Consider the following 26670-nt stretch of genomic DNA (forward strand, 5'->3'; position numbering starts at 1 on the left):
GTGGTGAGAAATTCAAAATCTTTTTTCTTATGTCTTTGGTACAATGAACCATGGACAGCACCCATTCCTTGAGTTCAAGCCCCAGAACAGGCATGTGCACACATGCATGTACACACACATGCAGTTTCTCTCTCTCTCTCTCTCTCTCACACACACACACACACACTAAAGGAAATAAGGTCACTTATGAGTAAGAGTACACTCATATATGTTTCCTGTGAGAATATAATATGTAGATGCAACTTTTTTTTCTTTTTACCCTGTGCCAGTATTGAGGTTTGATTTTATGATCTGGGAGCTGTCACTGAGCATTTTTGCTCAAGGATACTGTTCTACCACTTGAGCCACAGCTCCACATCTAGATTTTTGCTTGTTAATTTGGAGAGTCTCACAGACTTTCCTTCCAAAGCTGGCTTTGAACTGGGATCCTCAGGTCTCAGACTCCTGAGAAGCTAGGATTATAGACGTGAGCCACCAGTGCCAGGCTCTGGACAAAGAATTATGGATAAGCCTAGGAAAAAATGTAATTATTAAGAAGTTGTGTATATTGTATAAAAATACAGTGCCTAAAGAAGAGGGAGAGGCACACAATGCTGTGATTGGCTCAGGAACTACTACTGCAGGTGCTGTTATTCAAGATTTTTATTGTGCACTCCATTCATACACTGGATTAATATAATGCTTGGCTACTGACATGCCATCTGTATTGGAACAACATTAACTTTTATTACTTAATCCACAATGAATACTGATATCTAATTATGTAACTACAAACCAGTGTGTTATGTAACTACAAATCAGTAGCTTATTATGTCCTGGAAAGAAGTTGAAGAAACCTGTCTTTTCAGTATGTAACAAGTATTTTGAGGAGTCCAACATTAACCTTACATAAAAAAAGGTAGGAAAAATCCAAACTGGGTTTCTCTTCTTATTTTTCAACTTAAAAATTTAAAAACAAATACCTCCATACCTCTAATTCTAACTACTGAGGAGGCTAAGATTTGAGGATCCAAATTCAAAGCCAGCCTGTGAAGAAAAATCCACAAGACTCTTATTTCAAATTAGCCAATGAAAAGCAGGAAGTGAAGTATGGCTCAAGTGGTAGAGCACCAGACTTGAGTAGAAAAGCTAAGGGAGAGTATGAGGACTGAGTTCAAGCCCCATAATGACACTCCAAAACAAAACAAAACAACAAAACAAAATACTCACCATCTCCACTATGTTTCCATGGAGATCGTGAACATGTTCAAAGTATACATATATGGAAATATCATGATGCCTTCTTATATAATAAATGTACACTAGTTCAAAATTTTAAAAAAGAACATGTATGAGAATGATTTTTTTCTCTATTTCCCATGGGCTGTATCTATCATTCCAAATTAGCAAATGTATACTGGACTAACAATAACATTTGGCAATATGGCGAGAGGGCCACCTGGTACCCACTGGTACAGCGCGGCACTGGAGACAGACCAGGAGAGTGTGTGCTCCTTTTGTAAAAGCTTTTTGTGCTGGTGGCTTACATTTGTAATCCTAGCTACTCAGGAGGCTGAGCCCTGAAGATTGTCATTCAAAGCTAGCTCAGACAGGAGGCCCATGAGACTTTTCTCTTCAGTTAACAACTAACAAAAAAGGTTGAAGTGGAGCTGTGGCTCAAGTGGAGGAGCACTAGGCTTCAGCAAAATTGCTTGGTGACAGCATACAGGCCCTGAGTTCAAGCCCTAGGACTGGCAGCGAGAAAACAAAAAATGAAAGCCAAACACCTCAGATGGATAGTGAGGTATGTGGATGAGCGATTTCAGTGCTTGCTTCACCAAGGATGAAGACACTCGTGAGCATCACAATGCTGGATGTGGGAGATTATTCTAGAAGACCATGAAGAGAAGAGCCTGGAGCAGAAGCCATCCACATGGCTTCCTTCCGCTAGGTGATCTGCCTTTAGTGGGGCTCTGCTGTCTTCACCTGCGATTTGGTTTATCCTGGCAAGTCAGCTCTCATTTCTCAGCTGCTCCCGACAGAATCCTTTGAAACCCTCAGCATGACCCAGTGGAAGACTATGCGGTGGTATGCAAATATTCCCTTTAAACATAACCTTTCCTGGACACCTTTAAGTAATGCAAGGAAATCCTCCAAATGTGTATCTTCAAACAAAAGTGAATGTTAGCAGTTAGATGACGTTTATGTACATGAAATATGGACTCTGCATTTTACATCTAGATTCCTAGCAAAAAAAGAAACGTGTTCATAGTACTCTTGTGTAATAACTAACTTGGAAGGTTCAATTTGTTTTTCAATGTTTTCTTTGGAAATCAGGTTTGGTGCTGTCATAACCAGTGAAGCAAAACATAGATTTGCTTTGTATTTGTTTTGTAATATGACACGACCAAATTAATGGCAATACTAACCTCATTTCTTTCAGTAATAAATCTAAAAGAATTACAGTAATGTTAATGAACATCCTCAGCTTTGTGGTATTTCTTGCTAGTTACTCTGTAAGGAATAATTTTTTTCCCTTAAATAGGATTCTCATGACGAGGGAAATAATTTAATAAACACAAACCTTCAAATTAAGAAATCCAGAGTCACTTCTGCATAGAATATTATATTACAGGTGATTACAAACCATCAGCCTTGATAAAGGTTTGATAAACATATCAATTAAGCTAACCGCCGGTTGCCAGTGGCTCACACCTGTAATCCTAACTAATCAGGGGGCTGAGATTTGAGGATCACAGTTCAAACTCCACCTGGGCAGAAAAGTCCCTGAGACTTTTATCTCCAGTTAACTGCCAAAAAAGCCAGAAGTGTAGAATGCCAGCCTTGAAGGAAAAAACAAAAAAGCTTAGTTCCAGCCCAAAGACAGGCACAAACAAAAACAAAATCCAAACCTGACTCAAAGGAGAAACACTGGCTGGAAGGGGAGATGGAATTTCATAACCGTGTGGTGATTTTTTATCTTTTCTTATTCTCTAGTGCAGGAAGGAGGAAAGGACCTATCCAGCAGTTATGGCAATTGGAATTGTTATTTGTTCCTTCATTAAGTTAATTTATTGAGAGCCCACTAGGAAGCAGGCGATGCTATGCAATGACAAGTGAAGCACAGAAAGCTTCTCTCAGATTCTAGAAAGAACCCCAACTTTTACACATGCAAAATAGGGATTTTCCACTATATCGGCTTTACAATTCATAAAGTTGTTCCAAAAAAATAGGACTTGTATCCAGTTAGTGGCTACACTCCGTGTGTGTGTGTGTGTGTGTGTGTGTGTGTGTGTGTATTTAATGAGTATCTTCCTGATTCATAATTCTTCTCTATTCTTTTCTCTTGTGCCAGTGCTAGGTTTGAATTCAAGATGCAGGCTCTGTCCCTTAGCTTTTTCACTCAAGGGCAGCACTCTACCACTTGAGCCACAGCACCCATCTGGCTTTTTGGTGGTTAATCAGAGATAAGAGTTTCTTGGACATTCCTGTCCAGGCTAGCTTTGAACCACAATTTGAGAATTTCAGCCTCTTTTAAGTACCTAGGATTATAGGAGGGAGCCCCCAATGCCCAGAATAATTCTGCATTCTTTACCAACGTAAAAAAAAAAAGATAATATCCTGAAATTCTCATGAATACTCTGCTTGTATTACTCCAGCTCCAGGAAATCCATTTTGCAAAATGACACTTCTCAGAACAGCACAAGTATTTATTTATGCATTGCATAAGGATTGCCAAGAGGTAGCTAATTAATGTGCTAAATGCTCCTTCTTATTTATACACACTGGCCTAAGTATTTGTTTTTTGGTTAATGTGTTCATGGAACTATGACATATACTCATCCTCTCCTTTCTGCCTTTAATCCCAGTTCAAACAGATTTCAAAATTGCTTTGCGATCATTTTATGACAACGAAGACATAAAAGATACTTCAAACTCTTTGGTATGTTACTCCAGCTCCACCTTAAAAGAAGAACTATAATTGATTTCAAGGAGCATATTTGTTTGACAGAAATTTGGAGGATCAGAAATGCTGCTAGAGATCTGAGAATTGTGGTTCAAAGCCCACTTAGGAAGGGAAGTCTATGAGACTCTTATATCCCAATTCATCCCCCCAAAACCCAACCTGAAGCTGTGGCTCAAGTGGCAGAGTGACAGCCTTGAATGCAAAAGATTAAGGGGCAGTGCCCAGGGCTCAGGGCTCAAGCCCCAACACCAGCACACAAAGAAGAAGCAGTGTTGAATTGTTTGCTTGTCTTGAAGCAGTGGCTTCATACCTTTCTTAGGAATTGGATAAAAGAAGTCTCTATTTCTCAAAGCTTTTCCCTTTAAATTACTTCTGGTAGAGGCTGGATTTGAGATCTGTCTCTGCCTTGTTTAGGGCTATTTTATGATTTATTTCAACTTTGAGCTGGCTGTAGGAATATATATATATATATATATATATATATATATATATATATATATATATATATATGAACAAAGTTGGAAATAAAGAAGAGAAGCTTCATCCTCACGGGTAACCAGTGGCAAGTAGCACCCAGACTCTTCGTATGAGAACATTGTTTCAATTTTGGTATTTTTATTTTCCCCTCCTCTCAAAAATAAAATTAAAATCATTCGTCATTTTTAATTAGAGACCAAGTGTCATCATTTTTTAAAGAGAACAAATTTCAAGCTGTGAGTCTTTTAATGTAGACTGGTCCTCGGAGATGATTCTGAAGCATTGTGGGGAAGTTTAAAACCCAGTCAAATATTTTTCTTAGGAAAAATGACGATAGGCCATGGTGAGATATGGGTGTCATTAAAATTTTATAGAGTCCCGAACACACCAGAGTCACCAGCACACTGTAGAATATCTCCACAGCTGGGTCTGCCGTCCAGCACGGTGGTGACAACGCTCTAAAATAGTCCCTCGGTGCAATAGTGTACATGTTAAAATATTCCCTTATACAGATTTAAAAGATTGTCAGATCTGGTTAGGTCCACTGGGTCAAATAATCCATGTGCTAAATGTCTCTAAATATGTATTCACAAGATAGACAGATCAGCCGTGGTCCACTGAGTCACTTGTAAGTAGGTTGTTGTTGTTTTTTTTTAAGCGCATTAAGTAGCTGCATAGTTGGTTGCAGAAAATTTTGACCTGCATAGTTTGTGTTTGAGCGTGTTTGGAGATATACTCTGTAGACCCTGAGTTCTGCATTTTGTTTTATTTTATTTACGTGCTGGTACTGGGGCTTGAACTCAGGGCCTGGGTACTGTCCCTTAACTTTTTTTGAACAAGGCTAGTACTCTTACTTCAGGCCTTTATGGTTAATTAGAGAGAAGAGTCTCATAGATTTTCTTGCCTTCAAACTTTGATCCTCAGCTCTCAACCTCTGGAGTAGCTTGGATGACAGGTGTGAGCCATCTGCCCCCAGCTCACTTCTGTACCTTAAGGGGCACATTTATTATGATCACTCCAGAGGATAACAGAAACTATACTTCACTCTACTCTCAATTTTGCTTAAAAGAAGTCAGAAGACAGACCATTGTAGCACAAACTGTATTCAAGCTGAGAGAAGAAATGGAAAGACAGATAGTTAGGCAGAGCCCATGGAATTGAGTAAGATGCCAAATATGCCAACTTTGTCCTTCCCTATTGGCCAGAAATATCTAGGTACCGGCCACCTCTCCCTCTCACCTGTCTGCCCTGCTGCACCCTTTGCTTCCCTCTGTTCAAGCTTATCACAGCCTGAGCCAGGCCCAGCCAGACGCCCTTCAGTGGATGAATGGATCAGGAAAACAGCGGATCAAGAAATGTCTATGTATAGATACATATGCACATATACATACATGTACCTGTATGTATGTACATATGTGTGTCTATTCATCTCTTTATATATATATACTTTATATATATATATATATAAAGAGATAAATATATATTTATATATTTACTCACATACACACAAAAGTAGAATTCTCACCCATCAGGAAAAATATTATATCATTTGCAAAGAAATGGATGGACCTGGAAAATTTTATAAGTGAAGTCAGGCCCAGAGAAGTTAGATTTAATTTGTGTGCATGTGTATATATACGTACATGTGTGTGCATATATATATTTCTGCAGACATATACATGGTCACCTGTATGGATACATGAACATTAAAGTATGGTGTATGGAGGGGAGAATTCCAATGGTGCTAACGTTTTGAACAACTTCATTTTACAGTCTAACAGAATGAATGAACAGGAAACTGGAACTTGAGGGGTCAGGGGCTAGGAGCAAGGGAGGGAGGGCAGACAGAGAGCGAGGGAGACCATGGTCCCAATATTCAATGCACATATGTGAAAATGGAACTAGGAAAATTGAGAGGGAGGGTGGGGTTGGGAGAGAGGGGGAAGAATGATGGAAGAGGTGACAATCATCAAGATGCACTGTACTGATAAACTGGCATGTTGAATTAAAGCCCCTTCGTACAACTGCTTCAAGATAATGTAATAATAATAATAATAATAGAAGAAGAAGAACAGGCCCTTCTCTGCTCCAGCAACTTCCTTTCTCAGAGTAAAAGTCTAGAGCACCTCTTCCAATGGGCCTCTTCTTCTGATTCACATTCTCCACTTGGCCTTTGCCCTTCCCTTTTCTGGAAAGTTCCACCTCTTTCTTTCCTTGAGTTTCTCATAAGAGGACTTCCCTAACGATCGTGTATAATACTGCAGCATCCTACCCTAACACCATGATTCTCCATCTTCTGCACCCACTCCTGGCCTTTACTGCCACCTCTCCTCTATTAGATAGAGTAGGTCTTTATTTACACATCCACTGTCCATCTTCCTCCCCAAGCAGTGAAACTAAGGCAGGCATTTCGGTGAACCGGTACTTGTACTTAGGTGAGTGCTTGGTACCTTTGAAGTGTGTACCCACCGCTTAGGTACCAATGAATGAAAGCTGATGGAAGAGCAGTCTTCTCCCTACTTCTTTGCTGGTTTATTATGCTCATGTTTTCGGGGTCTCCCTCTGACCTGATACCATTCTCCCCTCCCCTCCCCTTCCCTTCCCTATCTGTGCTTTAACTCAGGACTGATGCACTGACCCTTTGCTTTTCACCCAAAAGGCTAGCACTTATACTTCAGGCTTTTTTGGTGGTTAATTGGAGGTAAGAGTCTCACGGACTTTCTTACTTGGGCTGGTTTGGAACCACGATCCTCAGATCTCAGTTCCTGAGTAGCTAGGATCACAGGGTGAGCCACTGGCACCTAGCTCTGTAATACTCTCTGAAGTGGCAATAACTAGTCTTCCCTGATGGTGCTCTTTCTCTAGCTACTGGGTTCTAATTAAGCCTAAGTACAGCTAGGGTCATCTTAGCTGGCCAGAGAAATACTCAGGTCAATCTGTTTCTTTGTGCTATTGTGGTTGTGCAAAACATAAAGTCAGGTTTAAAGCTAGGCACCGTAGCTCATGTCTGTAATCCTAGCTACTCAGGAGCCTGATATCTGAAGATTTCAGTACAAGCCAGCATGGACAGGAAACTCCATGAGCCTCTTATCTTCAGTTAACTAACGAAAAGCCAGGAGTTGTGGTTCAAGTGGTACAGTGAGCAAAAGTAAGGGATAGTTTCCAGGCTCTGAGTTCAAGACCCAAGGCCAGCACATGCTCACACAGGTGTAGTATTTCTAGATTTTCTTCCTCATTTACAATAGATTCCACAGCTGGCCCTGGAAACAGTAATAAATTGACTTGATTTTTACAATCTTCACACAATGCAGCCATGAGGGACAACATATGTCACTTTATATGTGTCATGTAACTGTAACAAACGTAAGAGCGCACTGGTAGAGTCATTCTTCTCTCTGGAACTTGGTAAATGATCCTGAGGATACTCTTCCATGTCTCCGTCCCCACCTGTGACCACTCACTATGCACCCATATGCATCTCTGCCATGACTGAAGACTGTCATAGTGAATTCTTCCCTTTTTACATTTCACAGGGACATTATTTCAATCACTCAGAAAGGTGCCTTTGACAACAAAACCCACAGCTGACAGCAAATGAATGACTCTGGTGCTGTGATCAACTAAGATCTCAGCCTACAGAGAACTTATCTGAACATTTACCACTGTCATCCTCTGGATGTGAGCCAGCACAAAGGATATTGGTCAAGAAAAGAGGATAATGTTCTGACACCAGCCTGTGCTACAATATTGCCGTGACACTGATTCATGAAAAAGGATCTTTCCTCTTGACTTGCTTAACTTTAATCGCTTTCTCCTATTCCCTTCCCCACCCCCAGAATGTAGACCTATTTTTAACACAACTTTAAGGCACAAGCTAAATAAGAAGCTAAAGTGATCCAGATCTATTCACCAAACCCAAAGTATCCACGAACTGAAGGAAAGCAATATACTCTTAAATTATTTGGTTAAGTGCTTCAATTTCAGAATTCATTTTGCTGAAACAGACCAAAATCTAATGACTGTTTCAGAGTATGCCAATGGCTGAGTAAATTTATAAAATAGAACTCTTCCTGTAATGGAGACGAAGAGAGGAAAACAACACCAACAACAGTGAGAGAACCTCTTTCCAAATGATGATTTCTGTAGCAGCTAGCAATGACTTTTGCAGAGGGAAGATTTCAAATAAACGTCTGTTTGCTTTAGATGAGCTCCACTGAATTGGCCTTATTTGATTTCTGATCCTCCTAAGGGAAGAGATTTCAGGATTTCTTGGTTGTAAGATGGAAAAGAACACTTTGCCGAACCTGTACGATACCACCTGAAGCATTAAAAGCCCTGTTTACCAAAAGCTTCTTTACCTTCTCAATCTACTTTATTTCTAAATGTCAGAGTGGTCTGAAGCCTTTCAAAGATTTATGGACCACAGAAGGAGAAGAACTATTAGGCTAAATCCTTTTAGTGAATAACATTAAATAAGTGGAAGATAACTGTTTTGAAGGGTTAGATATTGCAGAATAGACCATCCAACATTAAACCACATGAAGGCTATACTGTGTCACCGTTGTTAAATAAAGATCATCTCCAGAAAACATCTGTGGAACTGCTCTGTGTATATATGTGTGCATGTGTGTATGTGTGTATGTGCCCATTATTTCTTTAACAGCATTCAAAGATACTTGAAAGTGCTCTTTGGAATATATACCCGAGACAAAATAAAGAGAACATGGAATTTGTGAAGGATACTATCACTAATAAAATACTGTAGCAATTAAAACCAGAAAACTACCCAATGAATAAAAGCAACGAACACAATTTCCTTTCTGAAGTCTACTAAAGAAATCCTCTTACATTATAGAAAGAAGAAAAAATGGTCACGATATTATACCATATCAAAAGCAACAGAATCCAAGTTATTTTCAAGCTTAGACTATAAAAGTATTTTCCAACATAGTTAAAATATTGCAGACAACTCACATACTAGTGAGTTCTAAGTATGTGATAAGCCATTTCTCAATGTAATAAATTAATTCCTTTGGTGTGCAAAACCCTTCAGGAAGAAACAGGAAGAGAAAAGTGATCTTACCTCGTATTCGAAGTCTTCCGTTCTGTCTGCATCTGTGGGCAAGCTGGGGAGATACTCATTGTCCTCATAAAACTCATGTTCCATTGGATGGAGGGAATGGCAGCTGTGGAATGCAAGGAAGGCTGTTTGCATGCTTAAAACTATTTTTTTGAACTGCAGTTTAGTGTTCTCTGCTTTTGAATAAGACCTGCAGTGATCTAAATGGTCCAGACATGATGAATGAGACTAATCGCTTTTCTTCTGAGATGAATCCCATCCGTCCATACACTACTTCTGAAAGAAGACTAAAAGAGGTAAGAGCTCAGGACTAGAGTTGCCTTCTGCGAAGACACTGATAAGAAATCTTCCATGGTTCATGCTCTCCCACTAATAATCTCTGGTCAGCTTCCCACCATCCAAAAGCAACTAGCTCCACAAATAAGGGTGGCATTTTGGATTGCAATCTTCCTTCAAAGAGGATATTTTAGAGCAAAGCACTAATAATGTCAATATCCACAGCCCTTGGGACTGTTTTGTGTGTGTATGCCAGTCTTGGTACTTGAACTCAGGGCCTGGGTGCAGTCCCTAAGATTTTTTTGCTCAAGGCTTGCACTCTATCACTTGAGCCACACCTCCACTTCTGGCTTTTTAGTGGTTGAGGTATGAGTCTCAGACTTTTCCTGCCCAGACTGGCTTTGAAACACAATCCTCAGAGCTCAGCCTCCTGAGTAGCTAAGATTACAGATGTCTGCACTCCTCCCAGACTAGTTTTTGCCATTTCCAAAGGCATATGTATGTATGTATGTGTGTGTGTGCGTGTATATATATATATATATATATAAATAAATATATATATATATATCAGACTGTAGAATGTACACACATTATCACCCTCTGAAGATAATCTAGTTTTTAAAAGTCATTAACATTATAAGGGCATATATATTACAGCTTGTAGAGATACTGCATATAATATCTCCCTGTAAAGATAATCTTTTCCTATTTTGCTTCATAATCTCCCATTTCTCCTTTGTTAGATGGCACATATACAAGCTATAAGTAGTATTAATGGCAGTATAGCATAGGAAACTTGTACGACCCACAGGTTTTCATAATTCCCTTTCAGAAAACTCTCAGAAATGGAACACAGTACATAAAGGAAGTGAGGAGATTCTGGACATGGTTGTCATATAACCTTTAACTTTTGGAAAGTACTTGAATTACTTCTAGAAGTGATCTTTGAATCACTATAGCTATGATATAGATATTAAGCATTAAACCCTAAGAAGGTCAAAGACATAAGGCCATCTCTTTTTCTCTCTCTCTTTCTGTGTGTGTGTGTTTGTGTATGTGTTGGTTGGTCCTGGAGCTTGAACTCAGGGCCTGGGCATTGTCCTTGAGCTTTTTTATTCAAGGCTAGTGCTCTGTCACTGAAACCACAGCTTTACTTCCAGCTGTGTGGTAGTTAATTGGAGATAAGTCTCTAAACTTTCCTGCCCGGGCTGGCTTTGAGCCCTGATCCTCAGATCTCAGCTCCCTGAGTAGTTAAGGATTCCAGGCGTGAGCCACTGACGCCCAACCACATCTAATGCCAAGAGGGGGTGGTTTCATTCTGTTCCTAGCTTTATTCTCAGCACTTAGTTTCAGGGCCAGACACAACACACTACTTACTGTACAACGGATGACCAAATAGGTAAATACACAGCACATGGAGACACCGCTGTCCTAGAAGCAGAAATCTCAAGGTCCGAGATTACTAACCCCTACCTGCTATTACAGTTGCTGAGGGAGACTTGAAAAATTCTGTCATCTGAGTCCACTCTACACATGCTATTGAGTGGGCCAGAGATAGGATGTGGCATTGAAAAGCTTCCTCAAGTTCCTCGGTGATTCTAAGTTACACCTGCGACCCACTGAATGAGGTTTAGAGATGCCAGGAAAGGGCAAGGATAGTAGACACAATCAGACCTTTGTTCCACAAAGTAGAATCTAAGTGAAACCTAAATATATAAGGATCTGGAAACTGGTGGCTCACACCCATAATCCTAGCTCCTCAGGAGGCTGAGATCTGGGGATCATGGTTTGAAGCTACCCTGGGCAGGAAAGTCCATCAGACTCATGTCCCAGTAACCACCAAAAAGCCACAAGTGGACCTGTAGCTCAAGTGGTAGAGCACCAACGTTGAGCAGAAAATCCTAAGGGACAGTGTCCTGATCTTGGGTTCAAGCCCCAGGAGTGGCATGAGTGTATGTGTGTGCAAGCACAATATATACCTAACTAGCATTATCTCTAGCTGCATTCAAATGGGTAGAAATTGAGAGACAACATTCCTTTAATTGCTCTTTATTTCTGAGCAGTACACTTACTCTCTGACAGTAGAACCCTTTGCTTACATCTTTATATATTGGATAATTGGTCTCTTTGGAGAATTGTACTGTAATTAAATTAATTTTCCAGCTTCTCTTTTAAAGAAGAGAAAGCAAGGGAGAGAGACAGCGGCGACCCACCGAAGATGATATAGTGCAAACATTTCACTTTCACCCAAGTCTTAATAGGGTTTTGGGAAGCTTTGGTGGGAAAACTATTTTCCTGACCAGAGTTCAGTAGCAGCACAAGGTTCTTAAGGACTGGGAATAATCTGAGTGTCGGTGGCTCACGCCTCTAACCCTACCTACTCAGGAGGCTGAGATCTGAAGATGGAGGTTCAAAACCAGCCCTGGCAGAAAAATCCATGAGACACTCTATCTCCAAATTAACCAGCAAAATGCCAGAAATGGAGTTGTGGCTCAAGTAGTAAAACATCTGCCTTGAGTTAAAAAAAAAAAGCTAAATGTTAGCATCCAGGTCCTGAGTTCAAGCCCTAATACTAGTCCCAACTCCCCCCCCCCCATATATGGAGAGGAGCTCATCAGAAACAGGAACTGTTTTTTTTTTTTACCTCCCACTGTTCCTTAGCCAGGATGATTCCAGAAGATGAAGCATTGTGTCTGACAAGGGAGGGTAGCTAGCTGGGGATTAGATGCAAACGCAGTGGAAGGATGGTTGTTGGTTTCTTATTTTCAGAGTTGGGGTGCTGTGCCAGCTTGCTGGAGTGACTGTGGTCCCCACCCCCACCCCCCAACATCTACATGAAATGGCAAGTGAGATCAAAGGGGTCCTAAGTACCTGTCGGAGAGCAGGAAGGGGCAGACGTCCGGCACGGGAGGCGTCGGGGGCCGGAGCTTGGCCAGGGCCATGATGTGCTGGAAGGTGATGTCGGTCTGCGTGCTGGCGTGGCTCACCTCGGGGAGGGCTCCGTAGGCCGGTCTGCCCAGCGGCGTGCGCCGCAGCACCTGCACCACGATGGGCGCCCGGGCGCTGCGGAAGGCTTCCACGGCCTCCTGGTGGGTGGCTCGGGAGAGGTCCTTCCCATTGACCTGCAGGACGCAAGGACACGCTGCTGGCGTCGGGAAGGGACTCCCCGAACGGCAGGGGACACGTCCACCCACCCTGACCAGAATTCCATAAGGGAATGTTGAATCAGACCGTGACATTTATTGAACTCTTTGCCAACACGAGGAAAATGAAGAGGAGATTGGAAAAAATAATGATTTTCACATCTTTATGAACTCTCTGGGCTTGATGAACAAAATATCATCAGGAATGATTAGTAACGCTTATTTTAATTTTTTTAAATTTCAAATTGCTGTTATAAAGGTGACATACAGAGAGGTTACAGTTACATAAATCAGGTTCAGGGAAAGAAGACATTTCTTTTGGGACAACGTGGCCCCTTCCCTTGCTCTCTCTCAGTTTTCCCTCCCATCCCCACCCACAAGTTGTATTGTTCTTTTTCAAGATAGTGTCCAGTGAGCACCACTGCTGTACTTGTTCACCCTTTGTCCCTCCCATTTCTGTGCCCCCTTCCCTGGCAAATACAGATAAATGAACAAACAAAAGAAAAACAAAATGAAAAACAAAACACATTTCCATTTTCTGGAGTTCATTTTGATAAATATTATTTTATATGCTCGGATGCACAGAGTCATTGTGCCGTTGTGATCCCCTCCTAAGAGTATCCTCCGTTGATCTTGCTGTGTGTGAATGCCTAGAATTCTGGATAATGTAGCATGTTTCCGTGCATTTTAGATCTAGTGTCCACATTAATTTTTTTTAATTTTAGATCTAGCTTCCACATTAATTTTTTTTAATGACAAAACAACATGGTCACCAAAATTTTCACATAGTAGAATGCTACAAACCCACCTATTAATCTTTGGGTAGTGATGTTTCCAATATTTAATCCAAATCTTACTTGCCTGAAATCTACTTGTTTAGGAGTTTGTCACATTTCCTTCAATTCGTCATTTTTATTCAAAGCTTTGCTATGCCAGGCATTGGTGGCTCAAGCCTGTAATCCTAGAGACTCAAGAGCCAGAGATCTGACGATTGTGATTTGATGCTAGCCTTGGCAAGAACATCCATGAGACAACTTATTTCCCAATTAACCACCAAAAAGCCAGAAGTGGAGCTGTGGCTTCGGTGGTAGAGAACCAGCCTTGAGCAAAAAACAAAACATAACAAAACAAACAAAAATCTAAGGAACAGGGTCTAGACCCTCAGTTCAGCTCTAGTATTGTCACCAAAAACAAAACAAAAGGCCCCAGGAAAACTTAGTTCCTGACCATTTGAAATGTGTTCCATAGACCACCAGCAGCAGCAGAGTTAGCAAGACATACAGAACTGTGTATCCACCCCAAATCTACAGCACCAGCATTTGAACAAGCTCAAGCTGATCTATATATGATGACAGAAACTCTGCCCTAAATACCCCTAGACAAAGTACACCTTGCCCCGTAGGGTGCTCACATGTCTCAATTTGTATCAATTTAAGACTGTGTAAGACAGAACAGGAAAAGTGATGACGCTAGCATCACTTTTCAGAAACTGTCCTCAGCAGTGGCAGAATCGTTGGCATTTAGGATCGGAGAAAAGTCCTTTCCCCCCCCACACCTTCCTCCAAAGAGCCAGCTCTGTTCCCCAGGTTGCCTTGCACCCAGACCACCAGTCCACTTTTCCTCATTGTTACTCAGATGGCTCTCAAATGCTTATTAATTTGTTCCCCTAAGAACACAGGCTCTTCGTGGAAATGACTTACTAGAGCACTCTAGAATCCTCGAGTAGCTTCAGGACTCCTCTGCTAAATGAATGAGTAATGTTTATATTTGCTTTTGCAAATAGGAAGAGATACATTGTGAAACAATACTGTGTCTAGAAATGATTGCCATTTCTAGACATCATAAAAAGCCACCTACTTATGGATGAGGCTTTGAGAGTTCCCTGGCTACCTAAAAATGAAGAAACCAGAGTCTCTGAATTGCAAGACCAATTGCTGATGTTCAAATAAGTGCTCTCTCTCTCTCTCTGTCTCTCTGTTCTCTCTCTGAGTAGACAATTGCTGACATTCAAATAAGTTCTCTCTCTGAGTAGACAATTGCTGACATTCAAATAAGTTCTCTCTCTCTCTCTCTTGTAGACAAAGGATATGCATGTTTTCAAGTGTTGGGGGCTTCGGAGGGGGGGCGGTAAATAATACAAAGCTAGGTAGAAACTGTCCCGCCACATAGACTCAGGCTTAATGATCTGGAGGACTTAATTTACTCAATGGACCTTGAAAGAGTTAATGTGCCTTCAAAAAAAAAATGAGCAGTTAAGTTTCCACACCAGCAAAATACGTCCCAGTTCAGTTCTTGGCTCACTAGTAGGGAATCTCAGCTGGAGACGGGAGTGGAAGTTGCTGGTGTGCATACTTCCCTCTTGTGTGTACACTTTCTCCATGGGCTGAACAATTGTCCTGGAATTTCCAATGACACACTTTGGAATGCTGATTTTGTGGGAAATACAGGCGCTGAACAACATTAGTGCCTTCCTTGAGCTCTTGCTGGACAATCAGTGCTCTGAGCCTGGGTGCTGTACCTGAGCTGTTTTACTCAAGGCTAGTGCTCTACCACTTTGAGCCACAGCTCCACTTCTGGTTTTCTGGTGGCTCATTGGAAATAAGAATATCATGGACTAGGGGCTGGGAAGTTGGCTCAGTGGTAGAGCGCTTGCCTTGCATGCCTGAAGTCCTGGGTTCGATTCCGAAGCACCACATAAGCAAAAAGCAAAAACCCAGAAGTGGTGCTGTGACTCAAGTAGTAGAATGCTAGCCTTGAGCTGAAGAGCTGAGGGACAGCGCCCAGGCCCAGAGTTCAGGCCCCACGACCGGACCCACCCCAAACAAAAAGAATATCATGGACTCTGGGCTAGCTTTGAACTGTGATCCTCAGATTTCAGCCTCCTGAGTAATTTAGGATTATAGGCATGAGCCACCAGTGCCCAGCAAATAGATTATTGAGGCTGACTGTGCAGTCATATGATTACAAAGAGAATCCACGCAGCAGGGAAGGGTCACCACTTTGTCCACAGACTGTCTTATGATGCCCCTTCACAGAGGAGGTGGTCCACACTCTTCCCTCTGAAAAGAACTCAGTCACAATCTGTTATCAGCTATTTAACATTGATTGAAATATTGTCAACCTGTTCCTTTTCCTATAAGTCTTGCATCAAGAGCAACCTCGATGAGTGGCATGAAATAAGGAAATCAGTCTTTCCTGCTTGCTTGCTTTTGTGTATGTGCTTGTGTTCATGTGCATACTGGTACTAGGGCTTGAACTCAGGGCCCTGTACACTCTCTTGGCTTTTTAACTCAAGGCAGAGGCTCTCCCACTTGAGCCACACTTCCACTTCTAGCTTTTTGCTGGTTAAGTGGAGATAAGGGTCTCACAGACTCTCCTGCCCAGACTGGCTTTGGACCCAGATCCTCAGACCTCAGACTCCTGCATAGCTAGGAGTACAGATGTAAGCCACCTGTATTCCTGGCTTTCCCTTTCCCCTTCCCTATCTTTTTTTGTCCCTTTCCTTTTTCTTTCTGCTGTTGTAGGGATTGAACTCAGGACCTCACACTCTGACTTGACTTTGTTGCTCACAGCTGGTGCTTGCTCAATGGCTTGAGCGACACCTCTAGTCAAGCCGTTCTGCTGGATAATCAGAAATAGAGTGTTAGATACTTTTCTGTTCCAGCTGGCTTGGAACTCTAATCCTCAGATCTCAGCCTCTTGAGTAGCTTAGATTATAGGCGTGAGCCACCAGTGCTGAGCCAAACTTACATTCATTATCTTCAAAGCAAGAACTTTTAATTGAGTTTCCTTCTGATAATTATGTTTTATTTGGTGTTCAGATAATGTACAACTTTTTTGGACAATGCCACCCCTTCCTTCATTTTCTCCCAGTTTTTCCCTCCCATCCCCACCTACAAGTTGTATCGTTCATTTTCAACATAGTGTCTAGTATCACTACAGCATTTGCTCACCCTTTGTCTCTCCATTTCTATGACCTCCCTTACCCTCCCCAAAACATACAAGACAAAAGGTATAGAGTATGGTATTTATATGCAAATTTCCTTCTTTTATCTGAGGATAGTCAAATATAATTTTACAAAAGGCCAGTCCACACAACCTCAAATATCTTACTTCCCTATTGGGGAATGTTCTTTTCTTCCAGTTACCATGTGGCTGACCTCTATTTTCATAAGCTATTTAATATCTCTCAAAGTAAAGAAGTGTCTGACCTTTAAAGGCTCTCCTGCCCCACGTGTTCCCTTAGCCAAGTGTAAGCAGAGTTGATACTAAATGTTCCTCTGCTTGAAGTTCATCAACACAGCGTTAGCCTGCCGAAAGGTCACCGCTTTGTAAGTCATGCCTCTCACAACACGGGAAAGAATAGATTAATTGCAATTTTCTGCCAGTTGTTTTGCTCAGTTATCTTCAGTTATGGCTAGGACGGATAATATTAGAAGAGTGAAGTTGAATCTATAAGGAAACTCTATAGGAAATCAACCCATAAATTATTGGCCAAACTTCATTTTCTTCAAGTTGTTAGTTTCTACAGCCAACAAGGAATTTAGTGTATCATGGTTCCATAGTCTTATTCTATTTTTCACTCATTCATTCATTCATTCATTCATTGGAGTACTGGAGATTGAAGGCAGGGTCTTACATTTATAAGGCAGATGCTCTACCACTTGAACCACACTTCCAGCTCTTTCCCTGCCTTGATTATTTTTTGGGTGACTCCCAGTGCTGGGGGCTTGAGCTCAGGACCTGGCTACTGTCCCTTAGCTTTTTTTTTAAAAAGGAGTTGTAGAAAGGGATTTTAATTAGCACTTAGATTATGAGTACAATGCATCTTGATCAATGTCACCCTTTCCATTGTTCTCTCCCGTCTGTCCCTATTTCACTCAGGGTCAGCACTCTACCATTTGAGCCACAACTCCACTTCCAGCTTTTTGCAGGTTAATTGGCAATAAAGAGTCTCACAGACTTTCCTATCTAGATGGCTTCCAGCCATGATCCTCAGAGCTCAGATCTCAGCCTCCTGAGTAGCCAGAATTGCAGGTGTGAGCCACCAGTACCAGGATAATCCCAGTCTTTTTTTTTTTTGGTTGGTCGTGGGGCTTGAACTCTGGGCCTGTCCCTCAGCTCTTCAGCTCAAGGCTAGCCCTCTACCACTTGAGCCACAGTGCCACTTCTGGCTTTTTCTGCTTAGGTGGTGCTAAGGAATCGAACCCAGGGCTTCATGCATACTGAGCCACTTGTCCAGTCCCAATCCCAGTCATTTCTGAAGTAGGGTCTCATTTCTTGCCAGGGTGGCCATGGCTGTGATCTCCCTACCAGTGTGTGAGGATGACAGGCATGCACATTGTGACCAGCTATTATAATTCCCCAGTGACTGGGATAATTGATGTACACTATTGCAGCTGCCAATGGCTGAGATGGAGTCCTGTGAACTTTTATTTCCATGGGCAGTTTGATCTGCAATCTCTCAATCTCTGCTTCCCAGGCTTGAGCCATCACACCCAGGCACATTCAATTTCTTTACCAGAGTATTTTCTTCCTTCTTTTTCCTCTCTCTTCTCTGTTTCAGTCTTACCTTTGCTTCTGTGTGGACAATATGCAATTTTTGTTTTGCACAATTCAAGTCAAGATGGAGAAACCCTCTATTAAGTAGGTATCCAAGCACATGGAGGTAAACATTCAAATACTCATATACTTATGTATTTAAGCATGTACCCTCAACCTTTCTTGGTGCTCAGTAAGTAGTAGGAAGCTCTTTTGTTACAGGAATACAGGGAAGTTAATTTTCAGGAGAACAATTAAATATATAGTGTTTGGAGGAAGACTGATGAAAGGAGATAATTAAAAAAAAATTCCCAGTAGTGTCAGGTTATGGATTAAAGTTCACATGCAGAAGAGTTTCATGAGGGAAGGCAGTTTGGTTTAAGTGTATACTACAGAAAATGACTTTTCTTCAGGGATTGTTAGAGTGAGTGGGTTGAGTGTTGAGTGTCATTATAACCACAGATTATATAATTCTATCTAATACTGTAACATCTGACAATTTGATAACTTTATCCCCAACTGAGTTGGACTATGACAGCCAAGCCCACTGAAGTACAGCTGGGAAGATTCACGTGCTTGATGCTTAGCAACTGGCTATGAGTCTCATAGTGATGAAGACTGGGCACAGTAAAGGTGATGAAGTCATCTGATTGCAGAGAAATGGAAAAGCAGACAAATTAAACAAAAATATAGGGAGCGAGAACTGCCAAAAGCAAGGAGGGACATTGCTCAAGATGTATTGTATTCATAAACTGCTTTGTGAAATGGCAGCTCCTTTGTATTACTACTTAAAGATAATTTGAACTGCTTTTAAAAAAGAAGGAGATAGGGGGCTGGGAAGGTGGCTCAGTGGTAGAGCGCTTGCCTTGCATGCATGAGGCCCTGGGTTCGATTCCTCAGCACCACATAAGCAGAAAGAAAAAAAAGCCGGAAGTGGCGCTGTGGCTCAAGTGGTAGAGTGCTAGCCTTGAGCTGAAGAGCTGAGGGACAGCGCCCAGGCCCAGAGTTCAGGCCTCACGACCGGACCCCCCCCCAAAAAAAAAGAAGGAGATAACAGCGATTGAATTTCAGCGCTGACATGCTCTGGCAGGCTAACTTTGGGATGGCAAAGAGCGAGTTGCATGTGTTTTGACCATGTCACGTGTGATGCAGTTACATGATATATATTTGATTGGACTAATAGGCCTGCATGTGATAAGAAACTGAAGACAAATTGATCGTGGGAGACAAACTGATCACTTTTTGAGATCTTCCCCTTACCTGCACTTAGCCTGGGTCAGTTCTAGACAGACAGCCTCCAAAATCAGATGCTGCTCAAGTGATGGCTTGTAGCCAACATGGAAGTTTTGAAGGAAAAGCAAGTGTCATTTTCCCATTGTACTATCAGGTACAATCTTAAGTGGATAGGGAAACAAAAGCAGTTACTTTATAGCAATTGGTGCCAAAGGTGTGTGAATATATTTGTTTTAGCAGGTGGGCTTTTTACTTAACACACTTCATGTGTTAAGTAAAAAAGATACTACTCAGGAGGCTGAGATGGAGGATCCCAGTACAAAGCCAGCCCAGGCAGAAGAACTTGTGAGATACTATCGCCAATTAACTAGCAAAAAGCTGGAAATGGAAGTGTGGCTCAAGTAGTAAAATGCCATCTTTGAAATAAAAAGCTAAGGGAAGGCACCCAGGCCCTGAGTTCAAGCCCCAGTACTGGCACACTATTGTTTTTTCAGTGATTGTCAGCCTCTGCTTAGATAGGACTTGCTCCTCTTGGATTATTCCTCTAAATCCAGCCAGATACAATGTTTTCTTGAATATTAGAAAACCAACAAGATTCCTCATGGCTTTTGAAGTGCAACCGAGTTCATGAATACCCAAGTCGTGCCCATGAATGGCCATTTGTGGCGTCAGTTATGTGGGACTAATGCTGGTTTCCAAATCAGCTCCATGCCTCTTAGATAAAACAAGGGCTTCTGAACATCTGGATCTTCCAAGACAGAATAAACAACAATCACTCAAAGACTGCAGTATGGTTCCCATGGAAGAACACTTGGCACATTACCACAAATCAACCAGCCACCACAGCACACAATGAGAGAAGTATCACCACCAAGGATTGGGTATCATTGGTATAAGGCACATTTAACTTCAAATAAGTATAAAAGGCTAGAGTATTATAATTTATGCTGCACCTGATTTATTTATAAGAACGCTCATGCTCACAAATAGTAAATAGCATTGATGTTGTGCCTAAAGTCACAAAGGGAATGTAAGTCTCTATTCTCTCTTCTTATCAAAGTCTCCAAGTGATAATAAGAGCAGCAATGCCAGAGCAGGGTTTAGCAACATTCCACAGGAAGAGGAAATAATAGTTAAATTCTGGCTAAATGTTTGGTACAGAAGGGATTCAAAAAAATCTATTGTCATTAGAACACTTGTCATATACAAGTTAATTTTAAAGAGTTTTCTTTTGTCTTAGTACTGGGATTTCAGCTCAAGGCCTCACACTCTCACTTGGATTTTTCACTCACAGCTGGTGCTCTACCACATGAGCCAAAGCTCCACTTCTGGCTTTTTGCTGGTTAACTGGAGATAAGAGTTTCACAGACTTTCCTGCTCAGGCTGGCTTTGAACTGTGATCCTCACATCTCAGCCTCCTGAGGAGCTAGAATTACAAGTGTGAGCCACCGGCACCTAGCTGATTTGAAAGACGTGAACATTTCTTTCTAACTTGGTACACGATTCTATGTGGCCATCTGTTACCTCTGTTGAAGACAGCGTGGTATCAAAAGTCTTTATAGGGAAAGAAATTCACAGAATAGGAATTGTGCAAAATGATACCAAGAAAACTGTGAGTGATGGTCTAAAATTAACTTCAATCTTTAAAAAGAATTATTGATGAACAATTATTTAGTATGTGCTTATGATAGGGTTTCAGAGCATATGTACATGCACAAACAACTTACCAAAATGAATACCAGGAAGCTACAAGGTATGATATGTGAGTGGGAGTTCAAGGGTGGGCAGGGGCAGAGGAATGGAGAGAGAAGGGTAGGGACATTCCGTCATAATGCCCAATGTGCATATGTGAACAAGGAAGCAGGGACCTTGAGGGGAGGGGCGGGGTTGGGGGAGATGGAGAAGAATGACGGAAGGGTGACGTGGATCAAGATGCATTGTGCTCATAAACTGACAAGTTCAGTTGAAACCCTTTAATACAACTACTTAAATAACAAAAAAGAGTGGCTAGGCACATATAAAAGAATATTACATTGCTTTGCTCCATAAGTCCATCTGTCCAATGTCCTGATCTTAATATGGTGATGAGATTAGGAGCAAGTGTGGTAGTCATCACATGTGACAAAATGAGCAGAACCACCCAGAAGTTGCTCTTCCACAGAGAGGGACAGGAGACTTCTCTCTGTGTAGAAGAGGGTCGGTCAGGCAGCATCCACTGAGTCCCACGGCCCCCTGCTTTCCCACACAAATGGCATCTAGCCTAGACTGGCTGAACCCCTGTTCTCTGCCTGGCAATGTTCTCTCAGGAACACAGAGCCACAGTGGGTGGATTTTTGTGGTAGAATACTGAGCCACGGTGTTTTGTGTGTGAACGTGCGGGTCCTGGGGCTTGAACTAAGGGCCTGGGTTCTGTCTTTGGCATTTTGCTCAAGGCTAGGTAGGGCTCTACCACTCAACCCACAAGTCCATTTCCAGCTTTGTTTGGTGGTTAATTGGAGATAAGAATCTGATGGACTTTCCTGCCTGGGCTGACTTTGAACCTCAGTCCTCCTGAGGAGCTAGGGTTATAGGCGGGAGCCATCCAGCTTCTGGCTCCACTGCACACTTGGGATTGTGTGAACTACTGATCCTTGCCTTGTATGCTTGCCCCAAAGAGACTGCTGTTTAACCTAGAACTCACAACATGTGGGGATTTTCCCCTTGCCAGGTACCTCATGTTCTACCATATACACTTACAATCTGAAAAACTTAAGTTAAAAAATAATTATAGGTCATAGTATTTATTAGATAGTTGACACCTAGCAACGCAAAGTGATGTCGAAAAAGCCAGTATGAAGTTGAGTTCCTGGGCTGTGAAGCCTGTGTCACAATGCTGGTCCTGTGTATTCTTCATGTCCCTCCATAATGCACTTCAATGGTGAGGTTTTCACAAAGTGCAAATAAGAATTCCTTTGCCCTTTCATATTGAGATATTGTAAGCTAGGTGCTAGAGGCTCCCACCCTGTAATGCTAGCTACTCTGAAGACTGAGAGAGAGCTGGGGATCCTGGTTTGAAGCCAGCCCAGGCAGGAAAGTCTATAAGTCTCTTTTAAGCAGCAAAAAGCCAGAAGTAGAGGTATGGATCAAGTGGTAGAACATCAACCTTGAATGAAAAAGCTCAGGAACAGTGCCCAGGTTCTGTGTTCAGTCCCCAGTACCAGCACAAGCACATGCATGCACACACACACTCACACACACTCACATGTAATAAACCCATAATTTGTAAACTTTTCAAAACTAGTTGTGAATTTATAATTTGAGCTCTAGAAAATCTTGGTGATGTCCCTCACCACTGATTTCTGCCTTCATTACCTTTTTGTTTTGTTTTTTTTTGGTCTTATTTTTGTATTGCTTTCTGCATTTTATCTTCCTTTGCCTTCCCCATCTGCCACACTTCTCTTCCAGATAGTCCCATCTGGGATTTGAAGGGTACTTATATAAATTACTCTTGCAATTAACAGGTCGTGATATACTCTAATTTGAAATGACAGCAACAAACTGAAATGTACACAACATAGTTACATTTAGGTGTTTCTATTAAGTCTCTCATGCCTCATGAAAAATGAAAGAAAGGATGGTTTCCCACCTTGACCTTGTATCTTGATCCTGATTTATCCTCAGAACCACAGCCTCCTCTTCTCTACCAGCTCTGGGTATTATGACATTGACATCCACATGCTGCTTGGCCAGGCTGCTGGCTTCATGAATATGGTTTGGTCCAACCAATGATCAGGGCACTGTTACAGGTTTTCATGTGAGCATTCATGGCCCACATTCCCCTGCTCGGTCCATGAGTGCTAAATGCTTCTCTATGATGGGCTCTTCCTTTCCCATCCACCTCTTCCATGTCCACTGGACAGCATGGTAGATAGGCTTAATAATACTGGAGTATATGGCTCAAAATTACTACATTAAGAGGAGGTATTAAATAATCCACTACACAAAAACTGTGAGGTAATTGATCTATTAGTCTCATTCAATCATTCTACAATGTATTACCTGCCATCTGAAAATATAACTAAATGAATGGAGACTTTGCTCCACGGGTGCTTATTAGATTCTAATTCATTCTGCTGACAACTCTCTAAATGGTCCAACCCCAGCAAACTTAAAACTGCTGGTAGAGGTGCCAATGACTCATACCTGTAATCATAGCTAGTCAGGAGGCTGAGCACTGAGGAGCATGCTTCAAGGCTAGCCCAGGCTGGAAGTCCATGAGATTCTTATTCCTGAAAACTGGAAGTAGAGCTGTGGCTCAAAGTCTAGAGCACCTGCCTTGAGCAAAAAAGCTAACACAGCACCTAAACCCTACTACTGGCACAAAGAAACAACCATTTGTGCCATTTTACCCCTTGGAAAACCTCCCCAATATAACTAGATCTGAAACATCTTTGATTTAAACAAGAACAAACAGAATGTGAACTGGAATGTATTATCTTTGTAAATTATTTTCACAACCCAAGTGAGTTATATCTAAAATACAATTGCTAGGTTCTCAGATTTTAGCAAAAGTCAACAATTTTAAGGGAAAACTAATAATGTTTACTGAGCTACAGCTAATTTGTACAGTTATTTTGTAGATTATCTATTGGATTGAGTCTTTCCATTGCTTCAGATTATGTATTTATTTTACAAGAATGTCCCAGAAGTCATGTATTTCTCCACTACTGATCATGCTACAAGAGGGGAAAGAGAAAGGCTCTAAAATAAGCAGAACATGTTAATCCAAGTTAGAATTTGGGGGTTTCTGAGTAAATAATATTTGAGAGTTTGTTGCATTTTTTTTGTTTTGGGTTTTTTTTTTGTCAGTTGTGGGGCTTGAACTCAGGTACTGGGCACTGTCCCTGAGTCTCTTTGTGCTCAATAGCACTCTACTACCAGAGCAACACACCACTTCCAGTTTTTGAGTGGTTAATTGGAGGTAAGAGTCTGACGGGGACTTTTCTGCCTGGGCTGGTTTTGAACCGTGATCCTCAGATCTCAGTCTTCCAAGTAGCTAGGATTACAGATCTGAACCACCCCAGTGCTCTACTTAGTATGGTTCTTGAATGTGTATGTAATGTGTGAGAGGGAGATAGGACTTGAACTCAGCTCCTGAATTCTTGCTTAGCCTTTTCGCTCATGGTAGGTGCTTTACTTCTTGAGATCAAGCTTTCCAGTCATTGAACATCTTAATTTAATTTTAACTTAATTTTATTTTGTACTAGTATTGGTGCATGAATTCAGGGCCTGGGCACTGTCCCTGAGCTTCTTTGCTGAAAGTTAGTACTGCACTCCTTGAGCTACAGCTACACTTCCAGCATTTTGGTAGTTAAATGGAGATAAGAGTTTTATGGATATTCCATCCCAGACGGCTCCAAACCCTAGTCCTAAGATCTCAACCTCCTGATCAGTTAGGATTACAGACCTTGACTGAACATTTTTGGTTAAGTATGAAATTAAGTCAAAATGTTTCAAAATACTGCTTTATCTGTCATTAAACGTGGATTCATGCTGTAATCTTTCAGAGTTCACGAATAATTATGAGGAAATGATGGGTGAAGAGCTTCCTGCAGAGTTTGTTTCTGGTTTTGCCTATAGTCTTTAAGAACATTCCTAGTCTGCTACCCACAGGCATGTGCACGTGTGTATCCCCCCCACATACACACACAGACACACACAGACACACACACACACACACACACGCAGCCCTACTAGCAAAAACTGCAGATTGGTATCACCCTCTTTATCACTGTCATAAAAATTCATTTGAATAGCACCTGAAATTCTGTTTTTCTTTAGTCTAGGCTATTTAAAAAGATAGATGACTGCCTTCTGGCTAATTGTGGGAGTTCTTTATTACTATCAAAAGCCATTTTGTATCTCAAGCGACTCTATAAGCAATGAATAATGACTTAAAAAGTCTTTGGAGAAGTGTCTGCCGATAAAATGGTAGGATAACAACTACTTACTGACCTTTTATGTCCTAAGATAATGCTGAGCTTGTGTAGGTGATTTATTAATAAACCTATCTGTTGAATTTTGACATATCACATCCAACTATCTGAAGTCTAATGAGAAATTCCAGTAGCGACATAGAATCTTCTCAGTGGGCTTAAGGTAGTTAAGATATAGGGCAAATGTTGTTTGTAAAGAACTCTGGCTGGGCACTGGTAGCTCACAGCTGTAATCCGAGATATTCAGGAGGCAGAAATCTGAGGATATGGTTCGAAGCCAGCCTGGGTGAGAAAGTCTGTGAGACGCTTATCTCCAATTAACTACCAAAATGCAGGAAGTAGAGCTGTGGCTCAAGTGATAGAGTGCTAGCCTTGAGCACAAAAGCTCAGGCACAGTGCCTAAGCCCTGAGTTCAAGCCCCAAGACCAGCACATGCATGTGCCTGTATGTGCATGCATGTGCATGTGTGTGTGCATGCACACACACACATACTCAAATGATAAATTACAAAGGCAAAAAAAGAAATGAACCCCAGGACACTGAGCATCTGAGAGATTTGCATATGGCAGGTTTGCATGTGGCAGAGTTCACACACACACAGTACAGGCAGTGTGGAGGTCTGACTGGAAAAGGATGGGAAGGGCTGGAAAATGGTCTTTGGAGCTCCATTCACTATGTAGGCCAAAGACCTCAGCAGACTGGCAAGTTTTCTACCACAACCTGGCATCCATTTCTACTCTGATCAAGTAAATCCACACAGCACAAAAGTATAAATTGTAAAAGTTAAGCTACACAAGCATAAACACATTGTAAGTCCGTGTCCCTCCCTGGTAGACTTACATATTCAGTGTTTATTTTAGAAATAAACAACCACTTCTTCCACTACTCTGAACTTTTTTTTTTTTGGTCTGGTCGTGGGGCCTGAATTCTGGGCCTGGGCGCTGTCCCTCAGCTCTTCAGCTCAAGGCTAGCGCTCTACCACTTGAGCCACAGCACCAC

The 26670-nt window shown here is 41.6% G+C and overlaps 1 protein-coding gene across 1 annotated transcript in view; it reads right to left on the minus strand.

Annotated features, from left to right (window-relative positions):
* Nucleotides 1-26670, minus strand: part of Pdzrn4 (PDZ domain containing ring finger 4) — a 145692-nt gene that overhangs the window by 48349 nt on the left and 70673 nt on the right. Inside the window, exons 2-3 of the mRNA XM_013018763.1 lie at nt 12651-12901; nt 9507-9609 (exon numbers count right to left, since the gene is read on the minus strand). Coding sequence (XP_012874217.1) covers nt 9507-9609; nt 12651-12901 — 354 coding nt within the window. The remainder of the gene's footprint in view (nt 1-9506; nt 9610-12650; nt 12902-26670) is intronic.

This window comes from Dipodomys ordii, unplaced genomic scaffold (assembly GCF_000151885.1).
Source record: "Dipodomys ordii isolate 6190 unplaced genomic scaffold, Dord_2.0 Scaffold42, whole genome shotgun sequence".
NCBI classification, from domain to species: domain Eukaryota; kingdom Metazoa; phylum Chordata; class Mammalia; order Rodentia; family Heteromyidae; genus Dipodomys; species Dipodomys ordii.